Here is a 20,758-nt window from a genome sequence, read left to right on the forward strand (position 1 = left end):
AACTTAAGTTGAAGTTGTAATTTGAGTTTGTGTTTGGTTGTGTACATTTGAGTTATGGTTTGAGATAAGAATCTTTTTGAGTGAGTCAAAACTTGAATTTGTATTTAGATAATATTTTAATAAAAACTCAATGCTGATGAAAAATTTTAATATGGTATATGGGTCGCGTTTTATTCGTCTTTTCGTTGTCAACGCATATTAAAAAATCATCTCAATCAGAATTAAAACGAAAAAGTTATAGCATTTTTAAGAATAGAAAAAATACTGTTCATTAATTTGAGTTCGAGTTTCTGAACTCGAGTTGAAAGGAAAATTTGAACTCGAGTTAGTCTCAAACTCGAGTTCAAACTTAAAAGAATATGAACTCGAATAAAGTTGTAATTCGAGTTGCTTTTTTTTGAGTTTTTCACTTAAAAATACCCCAGCCGAACAGCCCCTATATTACTCGAGATTAGGCCTTGAAACGGTGAATGATTAGAAATTAAATTTCTAGGGTCTTTTCATCTCGATTTCTGCGTTTGGTTTAAACATCCGTGTTATGGTTCGAATTACGGTTCGTGGCTCACTACAGTATTTTTTCTCATAAAAAATACACATAAATCAAGAATAATTCTAAATCTACCAACTAAACGTACTCTGATTTGATGTCAACCATCAGACATGTTTCACTCAATGCTAAATAATGTGTCGAATTGAATCTCGATCCTATTACAGTCTTCAGTTTCATCGATCCATCTAAAGGGAAACATTCCCCCAACAATTTAAGAACTGTATTAGGCACAAGTTATAGAAGATTTAGATTTTGGCTTTAATTACATGTATTTGGGTGGTCAGTGCCCCATAAGCTAGCTTTATATATGTATGTGTGTGTGTGTTAAAGTGAATAAAGAAGAGATGATTGAAGCTACAAATACAATAAGCATTAGCATTAAAGTGAATAAAGAAGAGATAATTGAAGCTACAAATACAATAAGCATTGGCATAAAACATTGGATTTGGCCTAAGAGGTCTAAGATGGAGCCGGATAAAAAGGTGCTATACACACTGCGCATGGCTAGGACAGTTGTATTTCATATTTTTATCATCATTGATATTTCGTAAGGAAACCATAAATGGGAAGTAAGTGGACCATTGTGTAGAAACAAACCCAAGGAATATATTGAAATGAACACCGTAATTTTCTTTGAAGATTTTTCTTGGCCAAAAGTCTCGGTCTCAGGATCTCAACCACAAACATGAGGTGGGGACCCAAATAATTAACCCTTGTATAATAAGAAGGAAAAAATCTAATTAATGTGGCATTTTTTGATTGTCCTTTAGGCTTTGAATTTGAAAACGCCAAATATTTCAACCCTGTTTACCATTAGGAGGAAAAGAAATTAAAGGTGAAGATGTGGTTGAAAGAATAGTAGAAGCATAATTAAATTTGGCCTTATTTGCTCGACTGTACCAAGTTAAAGCCAAAAGTTTTCTGCAGGGTGTGGAGTGAAAAAATGCAGGTTGAAGCAGGTGGAAAAGAAATATAAAAGAATGAGAAAACAAGCGTGTGGGCCAGGCCTGATCAGGGCCCATTATAAGACGCAGTGTAACAAAAGTCTCAAAGAATGGGATACAGAGGGAAGGTGGAAGACTGAGGAAATAAAGTGGGGCCCAGTACAGTTCACATGCAATTATTAGGAGCTTTGATTATAATTACTTGTTGCAGTAGTGGCAATTGATGAGAACATGCATGGGCCTTTTTTCTTAGGTTAGGTTCTAAAGCAATTCTTTAACCTTTCAATTTCTTTGTTTTTGTTTTTGTTTTTTTTTGTTTTGCTTTATGATCAGAAACCTTTTTCTTTTCCGCCATTTCATCTAAAATAGTGGAGTTTTACACTATTAATATTGTTTTTTTTTTTTTTTTTTTTTTTGTTTTGCTTTATGATCAGAGACCTTTTTCTTTTCCGCCATTTCATCTAAAATAGTGGAGTTTTACACTATTAATATATTGTTTTTTTAAGTTATTCAATTTATTGATTGATGTTATTTAATAAAATCGTTTGTGAAGAAAAGGTTTGGGGTTGAAAAAAGAAGGTTCTTGCATCTTCTGTCCTAATGCTTATCCTTTCCCTTTGAATTATTGTTATCTAGTCATCTTTAATTGTTATCTACCATTTTCGAAAGTGATAGCAAAACTGGCCAGGAAATAATGATTTGTTTAACATCGTTTGGTGAACTTGGTCGTCAATTAATTTCTTTCCTGTTCAGTGACGTCATCTAATAGTTAGACCATTTAATTAATCATGTATTTATATAGTGGTAAATTATGCAGTAGACACTGAGACATGAGGTAGTAAGTGGATTAATATGTTTTTAAGGTATGTCGATACTAAAAAGCAAGACTAGTTTTTAAAGTAATTGGGCTTGTAATTACATGTCTAGTTAGCTATAATATCTAAATTTATAGAAAAAGAGATAGATATTCTTTAAGGGTGCATGAGTCTGAAATTTTAAGTGCGTTTGGAATTCGTTCTAAAATAATTTTATTTTTTGTATGAAAATGAAAATGAAAACCTTTCAATCTCAGATAGAAATTATTTTTAAAATGCGTTAGGTAATTTTATCAAGAGATTATTTTCAGTATAAAAAAACCTATTAATGTATCTGTCTCTTTCTCTCAGCTCGAGAGAGGAGAAAATGAAAACAAAAAATGAAAAATGACTAAAAATTAATTTTCATTTCTCTCATTTTACACTAAATCAAAAAATTATTTTTTTATTTTTTTATCGCGCCAAATGCCGTTTTGAAAACGTTTTCATTTTTTCTTTCTTGAAAAACGTAAAAAATAAAAACGGGATTAATTCTAAACACGGCCTTTATCTCTTATTCTTAATTAATATCTTTTTTAGTCAAATAATTATATTAGTTAAAAAGATATTAATCAAAATAAAAGATAAAAATTCAAATTCGTACTATTTATTAAGGATAAGTTGAACAATTTTTTACTAACATTAACGTATCTCGAATGAGATTATGCGTTATGTTTCTAAATCTTCACTGTTATTATGTGATGGGAGTACTGCTAGCTAGCTAGCTGGTAAGATCACTAAGAAATGAACTTGGACGTTTATTAATTGGACATGACTTAAACGTTAATAAACATAGGGATTTGCTTTTTCGTTTTTTGTTAGTATGTGTTTATTAGTGCGCATATTAGTACTTGAAAAACAATACGGGATATTCGTGTGTTTATCATTATCAACTGGCCGGAGATCCCAAATCGTAATGATCATCTTCAGTTCTTCATGGATGGACCCATGCATGTGTTGGAATGGAGACAACAGTCGAAAACATATACAAGATGGGGTCAAAGGTGAGTTGAAAGAGCATGGATGGCTGACCCACATGTTGCTACTTAAGACGAAGTCATTTTCATTTGCCTATATATAGATTAAGAGGTTGTTTGGTTGGAGATTCATTTCGTGATTCGAATCATGATTCGTGGTTCGTTACAGTATTTTTCTCACAAAAATACACGTAAATTGAAAATAATTTTAATCACATTGTTCTAATTCATGAACCAAACGTCTCATAGATTGCATAGTCCAAAAACGCAATATATATATATACATATATATAGGATATTTTACACGTTTACCCCTTGAATTATATGGCTTTGGTAATTTGACCCTTAAACTTTTAATTTTGACATGTTGTCCCTTCAACTCGTAAAATTATTACAATATGTCCCATTTTAACGATAATTGTATTAAATTAGTGTCAAAATAATACGTTCGACGAGAAATTATAACATTTAAATTTAAATGTAATACAAATCTCTTAAATTTCTCACATTTGAATTCCTTAAATCTAATAAAAAATTTGAACAGATTTAATAAAATGGAGCACGTTGTAATAATTTTATAAGTTTTAGGGGTTGATTGTCAAAATTAAAAGTTTAAGGGATAATCTGCTAAATCACGATAAGTTTGGGGGCAATTTTGCTATAAACCATATATTTATACAAGACTCCGGTGTAGTTGAAATTCGCAATACAACTGATCCTTTTCATCTTTGTCGTAATCCGTTGATCAGGGGTGCGTTGTGGGTGTACCTCGAAAGAGACTTAAATGGACACTCATGTAAGACAATAGCCATAGGATATTGTCAAAGTGAATGCAAGTATGCCCTAGTTGTAGCAAAGATGCCCAATTGGATGGGTACTCTTGGTCCATTTTAATTCGTAAGGTCATCAATTTGTTGCCGTATGAGAATAATTTTAATATCATTTTATCATTTCTAACAAAGTGCTTTCTCAATACATAGAGATTAGACACATGTCTAAGTGTCAAAATCCAACTCAAGGGTCTTGACTCGCCTTTTGATGTGGGCTACTGTTGAAATTTCGCTTGACCCAAGTGCCCCTTAGAGGATCGAGGTACTAATTTGACCTGACCTCTCACAGGGATTGATGTTTTAGGTGTTTAATTAGTGTAATCATCTCATAATTTAAATTATTATTCATAATTTATTATATTATTTTTTTTATAAAAAATATACGTAAATTAAAAATAATTTTAAATCATAATTTTAAATATATAAATCAAATATTTACACGTAAACGGAGTTAATCAACTACGACGATCCCTCGATTTAGAACCCCCCTTTGTGTGGTAAAGTTCATTACTTGAACTTTACCCGCATGTGGGATGGTTAGGGAGGATGGGTGTAGATGTACTACGAGGATATAATTTGACCTTCTAACTAGGTTTTTTAGTCCCGTTTATTTTATTAATTTAAATTTTATTATAATAAAAAATTATTAAAAATAATTATATTTAATTTTTTTATTATAATAAAAAATTCTTATATAAAGTCATATATCAATTTAAATTAAAAACTCGAATTAATAAATTAAACGAACCCTTTTTAAAATCTTGTTGTATCTTCAAAGCACATGATCTCAATTTCGATTGAATGATGATTTTCTTGATGCCATAGATTCATGTGTCTAGACTTTTGACAAAGCCCGACCCAATATACTTTCAATTGCTTGTAAATACTCTTTATATTGTATATCAAAAGGATCTATTCAAATATAAAATTAGGTGTGCCATGTCACAATTTTTATGTTTTCGAATTTATATCAGAATTTTTTTATAGTTCGGATTTATGTCGTTTTATTGATCAGCTCGTTTGCATGGATAAATCTAAAGCTCCAATATCGTGACGTAAATCTAAAGCTATGAGGTTTTTTTTTTTTTTTTCACGGCACTCCTCAAAATTTCTCTTATTTTAAAGTAACGTTTTCGTAAATTCATAGTTTGAAGCTTGTCGACGAAATGGCCTAGCTAGTAGAGGAAGCCCAAATTCCTCGGTTGTTCGGTTTTTGGTGAAAGTGTGTCGAAATTGTGTAGCCCAAATGCCTTGCGACCAGTATTCCTCCGGAAATTAAAGCAACTATATGAAAATTTCCTGAACATGAAAGAAATATATATCTTACAATTACCGTTCGTTGAGATGGGCAATGAATGTATAAATAAAAAGTTTACTAAACCGCTAAGGGAATTCCATTTGTTAGATACCGTTGACAATCTAATTTTGCATTTAATTGCCTCTCCCATATGTGTTAAGGGAAGATTCTAAAGATTCGATTGGGTCCTTTTTTCTAAAATATTATCTAAAAACATTAGTCGCAGAAATAGTAGAAAATCACTTATGATCAAGTTTGATATTGTATGACCGATTTTTTAAAAAAGCAAATAGCAGTAGGTTTTTTTTTTTTTTTTTTTTTTTTTTTTTTTTTTTTTTTTTTCAACTTAGAAAACGAACTAGAGCAAAAAAGAGTCAGAGAGCACTCTTTAAAATAAAAAGAAAAGATAATTAATGAAATTCAATTTCATTGGAAAACATAAAATTTCTTAGAGGGATGCATATATGTGTGGTCGAGTTTTCTATATAAAATTAGCAATAAATATATGCAAAGATAATCAAAGGTGAGAGATCGAATTCCTCTATTCAAGTTCGAATAAAAAAATCTAAAGAATTCAGCGAAAAAATAAAAAAAAATCTAAAGATAATATTAATTAATATGAAGTGAAAATATAAAGTAAATCTTGTAATTCCCACTATTATATATTTACCAAATAGACGCGAATTGTACTGTGATCCCTTCCAAAAAGGGGAAAAAAAATTATACTGTGTGAGTAGAAGGCAATATTTCCTAGAAAACAAGGAAAAGAGTCAATCATTTAATTAACAATAATTAAGTACATGATTGAGTTGTCATCTTTTTATTGGTGAAAAGACGACTTTCACTACTATAAGTTAGGGTTTTACCGACACAATGAACGTGTCGTTGACTATGGAAATGCGACATGAAATAGATTAGAAAATAAGAGTGAGAAAGGTGAGATAATAGAGAAAGCATGAACTTGGAGACAATTAATTTATAAAAAAAAATTTGAGAGAAAATAGAATGAGAGTGTGTGTAAAAGAGATGAAGAAATTGGGAGAAAGAGAGACGGTGGAAGAGGAAGACCAAGAGTGAGAAAGAGATAGGGGAAGAATATGCAAGGTAAACTTTTATTCAAATTTCAATTGAAATTTTACTTAATTTGCGCGTGTGAAATTGACGTGTAGTTAATTTGGAGTATCTCAACCTCTTTCCCGACACAATTTGCATTGGAAAAAGAGTTTAAAACCTACGCTAAATTAATGGCCTTGCAGGAGTATCCTTTACAATCCCTTCTCGAGGCTAAAATGTTAGGAAAAGGGACTAAAAAGTTATGAAAATGAGATAAATACTTTAAGAGTAAGTTGAGCAATTTTCTCCAAAACATGCTTTGCGTTGGTGCGACATTGAGATTAGTTATTTCAAACACATTTTTGTATCGGAAAAAAACCTTTCATTTAATCTTTTTTGTGTGTCATTCCCTTTACAGAAGGATTTTCAAATATCCACCGATTGCAAATGTTAAAAATAATATGAAAAAGTTAGGATTAAAAAGGGAGAAATTTTGAGATGACTGTTATTATTATTATTATTATTATTATTACTACTACTACTATTATAATAATAATAATAATGATAATAATTATTATTTTAAAAATGTTTTGAGATGATTATAAAAGACACGTAGTATCAACTTTAAGAAAAATCTCTCTAATTATTCTATGGTTTTCTAATTTCTGTCAAGGACAACTCAGTAATTCCGGTTTATCAGGCCAGTTACCTTAAATCGGACAGAGAATCCAATCTCTGGAGATTGCCTTAACAAATAAAAGAAAAGGAAACCCAATTACCAAAAACAAATCCAACGGCATTCGATCTAGTCAATACCTTATATCGTCAATCTCAGCCGTATATTTCAAATCAGCCTTTCAGCCAAAACGGGAAAGAAGAAACCCTAGAGCAAGCTCATTATAACATATATATAGGGATCACCATTCATGAATGCACTTACTATAATTTCTCATAGTTTCACACTCGTTTCTATTTCATTCAATTGAATTTGTTCTTTTTTTTGGTAATGGCGAAGCAAACCAGAGGCCGTCAAAAGGTTGACATGAAGCTCATAGCAGATGAAAGCAAACGTCATGTGACGTTTTCCAAGAGGAGGATGGGCCTCTTCAAGAAAGCTGCCGAGATCAACATTCTCACCGGTGCCGAGGTCGCCGCTATTGTTCTCTCTAGGCACGGAAAGGCCTACTCCTTTCGAACCCCGGGTGCGAAATCCTTCATCGACGACTCTTTCGTCAACCGGAACCACTCACCAGCGCCGGCGCCGGAGGACGGCAGCCGCCGTGAAGTGGAGTTGCTGGTGGATGCGTTGAGCCGCCAAGAGGAGGAGAAGGAGCGATGCGAGATGGAGGCGAAGATGATGGGAGACGGCAGTGGAGACGGATTAGGGTTTTGGTGGGACCGTCCAATTGAGGGTATGGAGATGGGGGAGCTGGAGCGGTTCCAGTCAAGGAGGCTGTGGTGAAGCTGAGGGAGAAGGTGGCGGAGAGAGTGGAGGCGGTGACGATGATGGGGAAAACGACGCCGTTTATGTCGCTGCTGAATTATGGGGGAACTGGTGATCAGGAGGACTATCTCGTCAACGGTGGTGATGGTGGTCAAGGTGCACATCATGGGGTGATGTATTCGTCGTCGTCATAGATTCACAAGAATCACAACTGATCATGACTTCGTAAATGTTTATATATGTTTATAGTTTCTGACTAAGTAGTATATGTATAGGTCCTGGTTTCATCTGATTAATTATGGTTTGAGTTTGGTATTAATTAATTAACCAGTTTGATTAGAACTAGTCTGTCCCTAAGTCTGAATGATTAGGGATGACTTTCTTTCTTTTAATTTCCACTGTCATAGGAAAAAGATTAACAAACCAACGCGATTAACTTCTTGGTGATTTATACTGTTTGTTATAAATTTACATATATATCATGTGTTTATTTGTTTTTCTCTCCCACTCTCCCTTTTTCTTTTATAATAATTAACAAAAGTCCGAGAAAAAGACTGATCGATGTTAGCATACCTTATGTGGCTCACCAAAACAGTTCTTCAAAAGCTCATAGAACTGTTCGTTGAAGAACAAAAATAAATTATATAATAAAATTAAAGAATCATGTGACTCAACAAAAGAAGTATAGTTATTTACTTTGATTACGAAATCAATTTTATGTTCTTTACCAAAGAATCTTCAGACTACATTTTTTTGTCTCGGTTTCTATTTATTTTTCTTTCATAACCACTGTCTAGAGCTAGCCAAATGTACCACATATTGCCCAATATTGCCAATTGTGATGGATTTTTTTTTTTTTTTTTTTTTTTTTTTTGCAGAGAAATGGATATATAATTTCTTTCAGAAGCAACCAGCCAAATAAAAACAAGTTATATAGTCGGGATTTAATTTTTTTTAAGCCAAAATCTATTTTAGAAAAAGTACAAAGCAAACTTTGCAAGTGCATCCCATTCTCATGAAATCAAAGGTCCGAAAAAAAACCCAAAAATCAGTAAAATTTAAAAATAGGAAGCCATATTTATGTAATTCTCGAATGGCAAACATTAATTGGATAAGTACCATAACTTTCTTCATTAGCATAGTGCACTACGCTATGCCCTCTTATGGACGTTGGCAGTTATGATGGCTTGAACTCCATTTGGATCCACAGCCATAGAAAAATTCATTCCCTCACCTATAATGAAATAGTTAACAAAAAGAAAAAATAATCAAAGCAAAATAAAGATGGAATAGAATTTAATCAACATCATCATCTTGTGAAGATAAAAAGGACTGTTATATGGTGTGCCCCTTATACGCCTCAAATATATATTCTTCCTATATGTAGTGAAAATTGATTTTCATTGGTACGCTTCATCTTTGAAAACATGGTCGTTTGCTTTATCGCAATAAATAAAAAAAAAAAAAAAATGTCTAAAGTATCCAATTCCGTATTCTTCTTCTACCAAAAACATCAAATATAAAGACTCATACAAACATTTTTTAAGTACGCGAAAAATTTATAAAAAAAAAGAAGAAAAAGATGCTTGCAAATAATGAAAAAAAAAAAAAGATAGAAAGAAAATAAAGAAACCTAATAAAACTAAGCAAAAATAAAAGCACTGCAAATGATCAGTCTTTAAGAAAAGATAATTATTTTCTTAATGTAAATTCCTATTCCCACCTCGAATTCATTTTCTTGTTTATAAGGTTGTAATTTTTACCGACTCCAAGCTGTTCTTTACAGGGTAATTATTCAGCTTTTTTTCTCATTTGGTCGAGTTCAACCAATTCGTCAATTGGTCAATTTTTCTCACATATACATACATACATAATCACAAAAAATCAATGAGAAAGACAAAAGGCTTAATTAAGATATATAAAGCTAAATGCATACAACCCTCATTCTTTTCTACAAAGAATTTGCAACCGGGACATCTTCTCCAATTCTTCTTTTGAGCAAGCTCCATTACCGTGTTATCTTCCCTCTCCGATTCAACATTCCCTTCTCATTATCTGAAACGCGCCATAATCGCTTCCGTCATGCCATGCAACGTTAGGACACTCAGACATGGTCACAACTTCCCCTCCATCGACCACCAACATTGCAGAATAGTCCTTGAATGGACAGTACAAGTACAAATCCTTCGACCCAACAACCATGGATTCACATAGAGCATCTTCCCATCCCTCAAAAAACCTCTTTCGGGACAATGTCACGACAAAGTTGTGGCTCGAAAACACCTCCACATTTGGGTTCCGGACATCTCACCAATGGTACATATTTTCCTTAACTTTTGTGGCTACGTATTTCCCAATGCAATCGGTGCAAAGTGAGTGCAGTTGTCGTTTCTGAACATTTCTTCGGTTGGTTTTGCGTCCATGCAGATGACACAAAAGGACACGAGTACTTGACTAGAAGATTGACCATTTTCTAGTTTCATCTTTCCCTTTAGAGTTTCAATTGGTGAAGTGCTAAAATTCTCTTTTGTATTTCTTGTTCTTGATGTTGAAAAGTTCGCTGACATCAGGGTTTCTTGAAGAGCCAACTCTTCTGCGTATTTTTCATCAGAGATTGGAAAGATTTCTTCAGCGTCAAACAGAGCTGAGAAGTAGAAATCATCAACCAATGGGTGAAGTACTGGAACGCCAGAGCTTGACGATCCTACCATTTTTGTTTGTTTGTTTTTTTCTGTTTCATTTTTTTTTCAAATATACTACAGACCTAAAGCAACTTTTGGAGGCTTTCTCAGTATTCCATCTTTGGTGATTTATTTAATATTAATGCACGCTTTGTGCAGGGATTCGGAGAGTCTTTCCTAGTGTTTGGAAATCTTAACGTTGGACTTATTGGTGATTGGAATCGTCTGTCATAAATGTGTTTGTCTAGGAATAGTAAAGAAGTTCCGGTGCCAATCCAAGAATTTGAAGGGTTTGGATCCTCATATGACATATATCTATGATCTGCTTCAAAAGATTAATGAAGAGAATGAATGCTTATATCTATACACTTGCAACACCTGATTTTGGTCATTATACCATATTGCTGCATGCGGCACATTTTTAATAATTCTTTTTGGCTCAAAAAAGAAAGAATCAATTGCGTCATCCTTCCTTGTCATTATTGTCACTTTTTAAATCATGAGATCCATGAATGGAACAAAAATGACATGACTTAATTCTATTTGAATGACGGGCTTAATTTTCATTCATATCGTCACACATTTAATGTCGCACAACACATTAATCAAACACGAGTTCTAAATTGAGGATGTGGAGCACCAAATCCTCAACGCATGCTGAGAAAAGGAAAGAAAGGCATCCTTACCACTACTACACCTATCCATTAATAGGACCATATTTTTAGTAGTTGAATTATGGTCATTTTATTTATGGTGTATTTTACTTAGCAACACAGTACTCAACAATTTTGATAGAAACAAAAGCACCAAGCACACAGGCAAAGCATAACGCGAAGTGAGAGAATAAAAAACAAAATTAGGATAATAAGTCAATGACATGGGATAATTGAATGACATTTGTTTCAGAACAAAACTTTAAATCAGTACAATAATTGCATATTTTTTGGTTGTTCTTTATTCATAATAACATATTAACCTAAAAACTATATAACAATAAAGTACTACAAAAGTTGTTTGATGATATATCGAACTTTATTCATTGCTTTCCTTGAAAAAGACATTGGACATCTATGACCCCAATCCCATTGTCTACAACATTTATAGCAGAAGTTATGGCGGCACCTGCAAAACGAAGAAAGTTACTACCAAAACCTTATCAGTGCTAGACTACTAATACATAGAACTTAGGAAGGTTATTGTTTTTAATTTGGCCCTGACAAAATTACTCAAATATGACCAAGTCAGTATGGTATTAAAACGGGTGAAATCTCAACTACAAACAAGTGCAGAGACAATATTTCTCTTAGATATTAAGTGCTGCAAATATTTGTGTATATGATCAGAAGTCATGCATGATTTTATCATCTCAATCCTCAAACAATATCTTAAGATTCAATGTATATAATAATAAAAGCAACATCAACTAATTAAGAAATTATTTGTCTTGCGTGTTTAAACCACAGTTCAAATATGACCAAACGGTTAAAAGTTAATAAATCTTCATATATTTTAATTTAACCCCCACAGAATTGAGAAAAAAATTCAACATCTTTACTCAAATCTACATAAATTCACGTTAAATTAAACATAGCCCCTCTAAAATTAAAAAAATTCAATTGGTCTCAACAAAATATTTAGAAAAAAAATTATAAGCCCCCACTGAATAAAATTTCTGCCCTCGTCACTGCTGCTCCTGTATAAGTATGTAAAATATTGGTAATTTAGGGAGATAAGTTATTGTCAGACCTGCATATTATGTGGTCGCAGCCAGAATCCTTTTCAACGTAGAAGTTGCATTTGGGACATCTCTTCCACTTTTGAACCCTGACAAGGCCTCTAAACTTTCTGTCCATGCTCTTAAGATTATAGTTCTTACATTTAGAACCGGCGTGCCACGGAACCTGGCACCGCGCGCAGAACAGCCTATGGCAGTGCGGGCACTCGGCGGACGTGATCTTCACCGCCTTGAACTTTCTTCCGCCGTCCACCACCAACGGAGCGGAGCAATCCTCGAACGGACAGTAAATCACGTTTTGCGTCGACGCAATGTGATACTCGCAAATGGCGGCTTCCCATCGGTCGATAAATTCTTCGGGCAAGGCGGATCGGCAGATTTTCGGCGTCAAGACTCCATGGCAGAGAGGCTGATAAGGACACCTTACGCTTATGACGTTTTCACCTACTTTCGCAGCAACGTATTTGCCAATACAGTCGACGCAAAACTCGTAGTTGTGACTACAATTGGCGGTTCTGAACATCTCCTCTACATTTTTTCCGTCCATGCAAAATGGACAAATATAATGATAATTGTATTCTTCTGCAGATTTTCCCATTTTCGTTTTTCTACTCTGTGTTGATGAGAAGCACTAGAAAGGGTTTCTCTTGAGGCTTTAGTAGTATAAAGCTGTTATACTGAATCAGAGAAGCTGCGGAAGAAGAGATATAGGTTGAGATTTTTTAGGAGTTTGAATCGGTTGAAGACATTTGATATTATCAATTATAGAAATTTTATTAAATTTTTTGCTTTTGAATAACAAGATCTTATATAATTCCACAATAATTACAATTTATATTATTTATTATTTATTAATATATTCAAAATCTTATATTATTTCATAATAATTATATAAGAAAATTGTTCTTTAGAGTGTATAAATCTATATTTATATTTTTTATTTTTTATTAATATTTTCCAATCTGATATGATTATTTAATTAAAAAAAATATTAATTAAAAATAAGGGGAAAAAATTTAAATTTATACACCTCTTTTTCCCTTTATATACAGTTCATGCTTAAAAGAAAAAAAAAACTTTGCTTTTCTTTCTGACTGTCTATTTGAATGATTTTTTTTTTTTTTTACTAAATTTCATTTAATATTGAAATCACCACGACTCGTTGGAAACTTTTTTTTCAGTCAGATGTTCAAGTTATAATTATTACACTTGAAATTTGCCCTTCATCGTACGTAGCCAAATAATCATGGTTAACAATAGAAAAGATAAAAGATAAATCTCACTGATGTCTCTGAGTTTGGAGTTCATTTTCACTCTACCTCATATTTTTTGAAAATTTTCATTTTATCCTCTAAATTTTGAATTTATCCCACTTAAGTCATTTTATAAGAATTTCTATTAAAATCAAACCCAAAAAACGAGAATTAACTATAATTGTGTGATTTTTGTCTGTTTATTTTTAACAAAAATTCAAATAGAAAGACCACATGACAATATTATTTTTTTATCCGTTTTTAATAAAAACTATAACAGAAAGAGTTAAGTCGGAACAATTCAAAGTTCAAGGATAAAGTGACAATTCAAAGTTCAAGGATAAAGTGAGTTTTTAAAGTTCAGGTGACAAATTGAGAATGACACTAAAATTTAAGAACATCAGTGATGATAAAGGCCTTGTTCATTTAATCGATTTGAATTTTTAATTTTAAATTTTTACAGTTAAAAACTCTCAAAAAATGTCAAATCTAACTTTTTTTACTACAGTTAAAAACTTTTAAAAAATGTCATATCTCAGCTTGAATTGAAAACTCGAATCCGCAAAACGAACGAGACTAAAGATAAACAAACAAGCAATTTTCTTCTATTACGTTTTTCATTCTTATAAGAAATTAATTAATCTTTTAAGAGCTTAATTAATCTCGGTATCGTTCAATGCACTCCAATCTCAACTTATTCATTTGTTTCTCTTGTAAATCCTTATTAAGTTTAAAAGAAGCTGGAAGAAGACATTTTTAATACCTGCCCTTTTTGGTTATGTTTTAAATGTTTTCCGCAAGAGTTTCCACAAAACAGAAGGCAAGGGAAATAAAAATCTTGTCAGAGAAACATAAAAGCCTCATTCATTTCACTGATTCAAATTTTTAGTTTTAAGTTTCTACAGTAAAAAACTCTCAGAAAATGTCACATCTAATTTTTTTTTTGCTACAGTGAAAAGCTCTCAGAACATGTCACATCTCAACTTAAATTGAAAATTCAAATCTGCAAAGTAAATGAGACTTAATAAAACTGAAAAGAAAATTAGTTCCACAGAAATTTTTAGAATGCATTTCCGATAATAGTTTTATCATTGATCGTTGAAAGAAAGGTAAGGAACTCGTCTAACAATGTGTGACCGAAAACCAAAACAAGTAAATAAGTTAAAAATAAATAACTTAGCATGATCTCATGCTCACAACTTTTCCATTCTCCGATAAACTACTAAATACAAAAAAGAAGTCATGGAAAATATAGCATCAACCTAATTACCAGAACTAGAGATTCATCATCGACTCACATCAATCCTAGAGTTAAATTAATTAAATCAGGTACACATTCCCTCCCCCAATTGGACATAAATGGCCAAAACCCCATGGATTTCCACATATGTAGCAGAACTTATACCCGCACCTGCACCCAAAAAAAAAAAAATAATAATAATAACAATAACAATAACAATAAGCAGGAAACATTCGAGAAACGTAAATATCACGTGCCATATTTAATCTACTCATGAAAATAAATTAAGTAAATGATGAACAATCATACTCATTACAAAAGAGAGATGACATTTAGTACATTTTTAAGTCCAGAACATTTTTGTTCTTTTTTTTTTTGGCTTCATTACTAACTGGAAGCTTTCTGTTAGTATGTTACTATATTAGCCGATCTAAACAATCAAAACAAACCAAGCTCCAGTACCACATTGAATACTTTGCTCTTTTAATTACTAGTTCACAATGACAAAGACAGATTTCAATGAAATCCATGAAAAAGGTACTTAACAGGAGATTTACAAGCTTATTATGGCTCATAGAAACTTAAATGAAATTCATAGAGAAAAGTACTTAACAGGAGATTATGTCGATACACAGTGTGATTGACAAGTACTACACCATAGTTGACGTTTTTACTTAAGAATTACAACTAGCCATGTGGTGCAAATTCTCCTAGTGTTAAAATGTGACAGAATATAATGAAACAGAATCTAAATCGATAAAATATCAATGGGTTAGAAAAATAGATTATAGATATAGATCTGGAGAAGAAATAACCTGCACGTAATGCTTTCACAACCATGAGTCCTCTGAACGTAGAATGTGCAATTAGGACATTTCTGCCACTTTTCCGCCTTGGCAAGGTCTATGAACTTCTTTTCCATTTTCTCAACCTGGCTCTTACATCCAGAACCTGCATGCCACGGGACCTTGCACTGCGCGCAGAACAGCCTGTGGCAATGTGGGCACTCCGCTGAGGTTACAGTCAAATGTCCGTCGGCCGCCAATGGAGCAGAGCAGTCCTTGAAGGGACAATAAATCTTCTTCGATCCAAGAACAGACTCACACAGCGCAGCTTCCCAGCGATCAAGCACTTTTTGAGGCACAGCAGACCGGCAATCTTGTGGTTCCAAGAGTCCATTGCAGGCCAAATCAGGGCACTTCACCTTTATAACGTTTTCACTTATCTTAGACCCCACATGTTTACCAATACAAACAAGGCAATAGGAGTGAGAACAGTTCTTGATCTTAAACATCTCTGCTTTAGTTTTCTTGTCCATGCATATTCCACAGGGTGATAATCTCTCTGACCCCTTTCCACTTTCACTTTTCCTCTTAGCTGATTGCTGCTCCATGCGATTATGTGACGATCTCTCTGGCCCTTTGCTGCTTTCACTTTTCCTCTTTGCTGGTTGCTCCTCGACGCGATTATATGACAATCTCTCTGGCCCTTTGCTACTTTCACTTTTCCTCTTTGCTGGTTGTTCCTCGACGCGATTATACGACAATCTCTCTGGCCCTTTGCTACTTTCCCCTTTTCTCTTAGCTGGTTGCTCCTCTATGGGATATTTTTCGTTCTTTGATTCTATACTCCTTTGACGAACCAACCTCCTTCTGGAGGACTCACCAATGCTTTTAACGCTCGAATTCAACTTGAGGCTCCTCAAGGGATTTCCGCAAACGCCTTCATAGGATTTTTCACAACCCATTTTCTGTTATACGGTTTTTGAGAATCTGCGTCTGAGTTCTTTTTAGCACGGTGACTTACTTCATCATCAGTTTTTTTTTTTTTTTTTAACCTTATCCGAGGAAAATGACAAAAAAAAAAAAAGAGTCAAAGAAAGGGCATATGAACAGATTTTTGCGAGTATTTTAGGATTTCTTTTATAGTAGCTCCGATTCTCTGAAGCGTGACATTATGATAATTCCAGAGATAATCGACATTATAATTATACAATTCTGCTTGTATACAACGAAAACGTACACTAACAACTAGTTTTCTTGAAGAAAAAAAAAACATAACGAGACTTTAAATCAGTTCTAGTTTTCACCAGAAATGCGAAGTTGAATTCTAAGAGATCAAAACAGTAATTACACCCAAAAAAAAAAAAAAACATTGCATTCTTTGCGATCAAAGTAATATTCATAAATCATCATCCGTGAATGATTCTACATGTATTAATAAACAAGAATAAGGACAAAGAAGAATTTTGATTTTACCCTTTAGCAAAAAAAAAAGAAAAGAAACAGTTTTGTCTCTGTTTTTTTTCCTTTTGCTTGTAAACCAATTAAGAAGTTGAAAGTTGAAAGGAATACCTAAAAATGGGGAAGCTAAAAGAGAAAACCAGTCACAATCGTAGAGCTTCCACGAAACTTTGAGGTTAAGGAACCCAACAACTCATCTTCTCTCTATTTTTCTCTGATTTCCCTGTTCTTTTGGTTCAGAAATCCTAATTCCTAATAAATATTAGAAACCCTACTTTTCAAAACAAAAAGTAAGTACGTACCATTGCGTTGCCGGCCCCACAAATTGATTTTCACCCCTAAAGTTCTTATAAATTTCAGCCGTACCCTCACTGTATACAATTTTAATCATGCAGCAGATTGCACTGTATAAAAAAGTATAATTATGCCCCCACTGTTATAAATAAAATACACAATAATATTCCTATTGAGTAAAAAATTCTTTATTTTTTCTAACAGTTGGATCCACGTATTTTTAATTTTTATGTGATTTTATGTAGATGTAACAGATAAAAAATTATTTATCAGTATATTGACGTACCAAAAAAGGTACATATTTTTTATAAACCCCAATTAACAAAAATTTCTAACTCTACCACTGCTTACTCTATTCAACACAATGAATTTATGTAACTTTGTCAAACTAATACTTATACTGCGTGTTTAAATCATAGAGCGTATTTAAAACTCATTTCAAAATGATTTTATTTTTTGTATGAAAATGAAAATGTAAACGTTTTCAATCTCAGACATAAATCATTTTTAAAAATGCGTTTGGTAATTTTATCAAGAGATTGTTTACAGTGTAAAAAAACCCATTAATGTCTCTCTTTCTCTCTTACTCAAGAGAGAAGAAAATGAAAACAAAAAATGAAAAACGACTAAAAGTCATTTTTCATTTCTCTCTCATTTTACACTAAACTAAAAAATAATTTTCATTTCCGTTTTTATCTTTATTGCGCCAAATACCATTTTAGAAACGTTTTCATTTTTTTTCTCAAAAAACGTAAAAAATAAAAACGGAATCAATTCCAACACGGCTATATTTTTTTTTTTTTGGAAATCTAAAAACCACTCTTTTTTCTTTTTTTTTTTTTTTAAAGACCATTTTAGGAAAAATTTTAGGTTTAAATTGAAAATTGTGATTCAAATCTATATGAGACAAACATGTAAATATTTTCTTATATTACATTTTGATTTCTCCAAGGATTGATACCATACTTAACATTTTGAAACCCGTTTTACTGTTATAAGTAAAATACACAATAATATTCCTATTGAGTAAAAAATTCTTTATTTTTTCTAACAGTTGGATTCACGTATTTTTAATTTTTATATGATTTTATGTAGATGTAACAGATAAAAAATTATTTATCAGTATGTTGACGTACCAAAAAAGGTACATATTTTTTATAAACCCCAATTAAAAAAAATTTCTAACTCTACCACTGCTTACTCTATTCAACACAATGAATTTATGTAACTTTGTCAAACTAATACTTATACTGCGTGTTTAAATCATAGAGCGTATTTAAAACTCATTTCAAAATGATTTTATTTTTTGTATGAAAATGAAAATGTAAACGTTTTCAATCTCAGACATAAATCATTTTTAAAAATGCGTTTGGTAATTTTATCAAGAGATTGTTTACAGTGTAAAAAAACCCATTAATGTCTCTCTTACTCAAGAGAGAAGAAAATGAAAACAAAAAATGAAAAACGACTAAAAGTCATTTTTCATTTCTCTCTCATTTTACACTAAACTAAAAAATAATTTTCATTTCCGTTTTTATCTTTATTGCGCTAAATACCGTTTTAGAAATGTTTTTATTTTTTTTCTCAAAAAACGTGAAAAATAAAAACGGGATCAATTCCAAACACGACCATATTTTTTTTTTTTTTGGAAATCTAAAAACCACACTCTTTTCTCTTTTTTCTTTTTTTTTTTTCTTAAAGACCATTTTAGGATAAATTTTAGGTTTAAATTGAAAATTGTGATTCAAATCTATATGAGACAAACATGTAAATATTTTCTTATATTACATTTTGATTTCTCCAAGGATTGATACCATACTTAACATTTTGAAACCCGTTTTAAAATACCCTTACTTATGAATTAGCTTAAAAGAAACTAATCACAGAAATGAGAATCCCACTCTTTAAGGGATCATCAATTGTATAAAAATCATTTTATTAAATAGTTAGTTTTTATATTAATGGTATAACTTTTTTTTTTTTGGTCCTTTTAGACATTGGTTGTATCAAATATTGAATCTTATCTAAACATACATAAAAGAGTAAAAAAAGCTTTTTTTTTTACCATGTGTCATCTTCTCATTTATTCTTCATGTTTTGCTTTTGTTTTTTTTTTAATTAATTATTTTCACTTTTCTTGAAACTCTTATACAGTTTATTTTTATAGGAGGGCAATTCACCTTTATAGCGGGAGGGCAACCGTCCATTGCAGGATAAAGCAGGGCAATTCACCTTTATAATATTTTCACTTATCTTAGCAGCCACATGTTTACCAATACAAACAAGGCTATATGAGTAAGAACACTCCTTGCTTTTAAACATCTCTTCTTTAGTTTTGTTTTATATGCATATTCTGTTGGGGAAATCTTCCCACTCAAAAACAACTTCACTGTGAACAATATTTGTGAATAGTACCGTATTGATGAACAGTACTATATGCAGTGGGTAAATCTGACAGAATAACTATTAATTACTGAAAATAAATAAAATAACACCAGAATTGATAACAGAACTCGGTAAAATATTGCCTACGTCTACAGACATTATAGACTACTCTATTTACTAAAGAAAAGAAAGATTACAAATTGAACAGAAATTACAAAAGCCTACAAATTGAAAATCTAAAGAATTTCCTACAAATTTACAAAGGGGGGAAGCTCTTAGTGTTTTGGATGCAAAACAAATGAGGAAAAGTTTGTATTTATAACCTCTATCTCTCTCTTTTCTACGCGTGAACCAGCTGTAAATAGCTAGATTCACCTCCATAAGTCAGCACCATTTTAGGTGCTCTTTCTCTTCTTCTCTCTTTGAATTTCTCTTTTGGTGCAATCCAATTTTTTTGACAATTAAGCTACTCATATCGACTAACAAATCTCCGCCTCGCCGAAATTGTCAAATGAGTGTCTTTTGAATAGTGCCTTCAAACACTCTTCTCGGCTTCTACTCAAATATACATGATATTGATTAAGTCCAAACAATATTTAAATTTGGCAACTGTCACCACCTTAGTCATCATATCAGCAGGATTTTCTGCTGTCGAAACCTTCTGAAAGAATAACTCACATTCTTCGAGAATTTCCCACACAATATGATAGCGAACGTCAATGTGCTTCGTCCTTACAAGGTAAACTTGATTCTTCAAGTCCTGTTCTTTTCACTGATTCGAGTTTTGCTATAGTAAAAAGCTCTAAAAAACAATCACATCTAATTTTTTTATTACAGTAAAAAGCTCTCACACAACATTACACATCAACTCGAATTAAAAACTCAAATTAACAAAGTCCTAACCGCTAAGTGAACGTCAAATCTCTCTAGCAATTTTTCACTTTCCCTTCTCCTCTTAGCTCGTTGCTCCTCGCCGCG

At 32.3% G+C, this 20,758-nt stretch overlaps 4 protein-coding genes across 4 annotated transcripts; 1 reads left to right on the top strand and 3 right to left on the bottom strand.

Annotated features, from left to right (window-relative positions):
• The first annotated feature begins 7,511 nt into the window (after positions 1–7,511).
• LOC21386049 (agamous-like MADS-box protein AGL62) lies at positions 7,512–7,967 on the top strand. Its single transcript, XM_024161194.1, has one exon. The coding sequence runs from the start codon at positions 7,512–7,514 to the stop codon at positions 7,965–7,967; it is 456 nt and encodes a 151-aa protein (XP_024016962.1).
• A 2,324-nt stretch (positions 7,968–10,291) lies between these two features.
• LOC21386051 lies at positions 10,292–10,660 on the bottom strand. The gene has a single exon (XM_010091409.1). It carries the CDS (start codon positions 10,658–10,660, stop codon positions 10,292–10,294), a length of 369 nt encoding a protein of 122 aa, XP_010089711.1.
• A 971-nt stretch (positions 10,661–11,631) lies between these two features.
• LOC21386052 (E3 ubiquitin-protein ligase RNF144B) lies at positions 11,632–12,963 on the bottom strand. The gene is made up of 2 exons (XM_010091410.2): positions 12,377–12,963; positions 11,632–11,752 (listed from the first exon to the last, which is right to left on the bottom strand). The coding sequence occupies exons 1-2, from the start codon at positions 12,961–12,963 to the stop codon at positions 11,632–11,634; spliced, it is 708 nt and encodes a 235-aa protein (XP_010089712.2).
• Positions 12,964–14,706: 1,743 nt separating this feature from the next.
• Positions 14,707–17,341, bottom strand: LOC21386053 (probable E3 ubiquitin-protein ligase RNF144A). Its single transcript, XM_024161197.1, has 3 exons — positions 17,213–17,341; positions 15,674–16,695; positions 14,707–15,029 (listed from the first exon to the last, which is right to left on the bottom strand). Exons 2-3 carry the CDS (start codon positions 16,603–16,605, stop codon positions 14,939–14,941), a joined length of 1,023 nt encoding a protein of 340 aa, XP_024016965.1. The 5' UTR covers positions 16,606–16,695; positions 17,213–17,341; the 3' UTR covers positions 14,707–14,938.
• Positions 17,342–20,758: the final 3,417 nt, after the last annotated feature.

Source organism: Morus notabilis, unplaced genomic scaffold, assembly GCF_000414095.1.
Source record: "Morus notabilis unplaced genomic scaffold, ASM41409v2 Scaffold2802, whole genome shotgun sequence".
Lineage (NCBI taxonomy): Eukaryota > Viridiplantae > Streptophyta > Magnoliopsida > Rosales > Moraceae > Morus > Morus notabilis.

Coding starts and splice junctions, on each gene's coding strand:
- LOC21386053 (XM_024161197.1), bottom strand. CDS start 16,605: ATGGGTTGTGAAAAATCCTATGAAGGCGTTTGCGGAAATCCCTTGAGG. Junction 15,030..15,673: donor TGTGAAAGCATTACGTGCAG/GTTATTTCTTCT, acceptor TTTTGGGTGCAG/GTGCGGGTATAAGTTCTGCT.
- LOC21386052 (XM_010091410.2), bottom strand. CDS start 12,963: ATGGGAAAATCTGCAGAAGAATACAATTATCATTATATTTGTCCATTT. Junction 11,753..12,376: donor TGCGACCACATAATATGCAG/GTCTGACAATAA, acceptor TTCGTTTTGCAG/GTGCCGCCATAACTTCTGCT.
- LOC21386049 (XM_024161194.1), top strand. CDS start 7,512: ATGGCGAAGCAAACCAGAGGCCGTCAAAAGGTTGACATGAAGCTCATA.
- LOC21386051 (XM_010091409.1), bottom strand. CDS start 10,660: ATGGTAGGATCGTCAAGCTCTGGCGTTCCAGTACTTCACCCATTGGTT.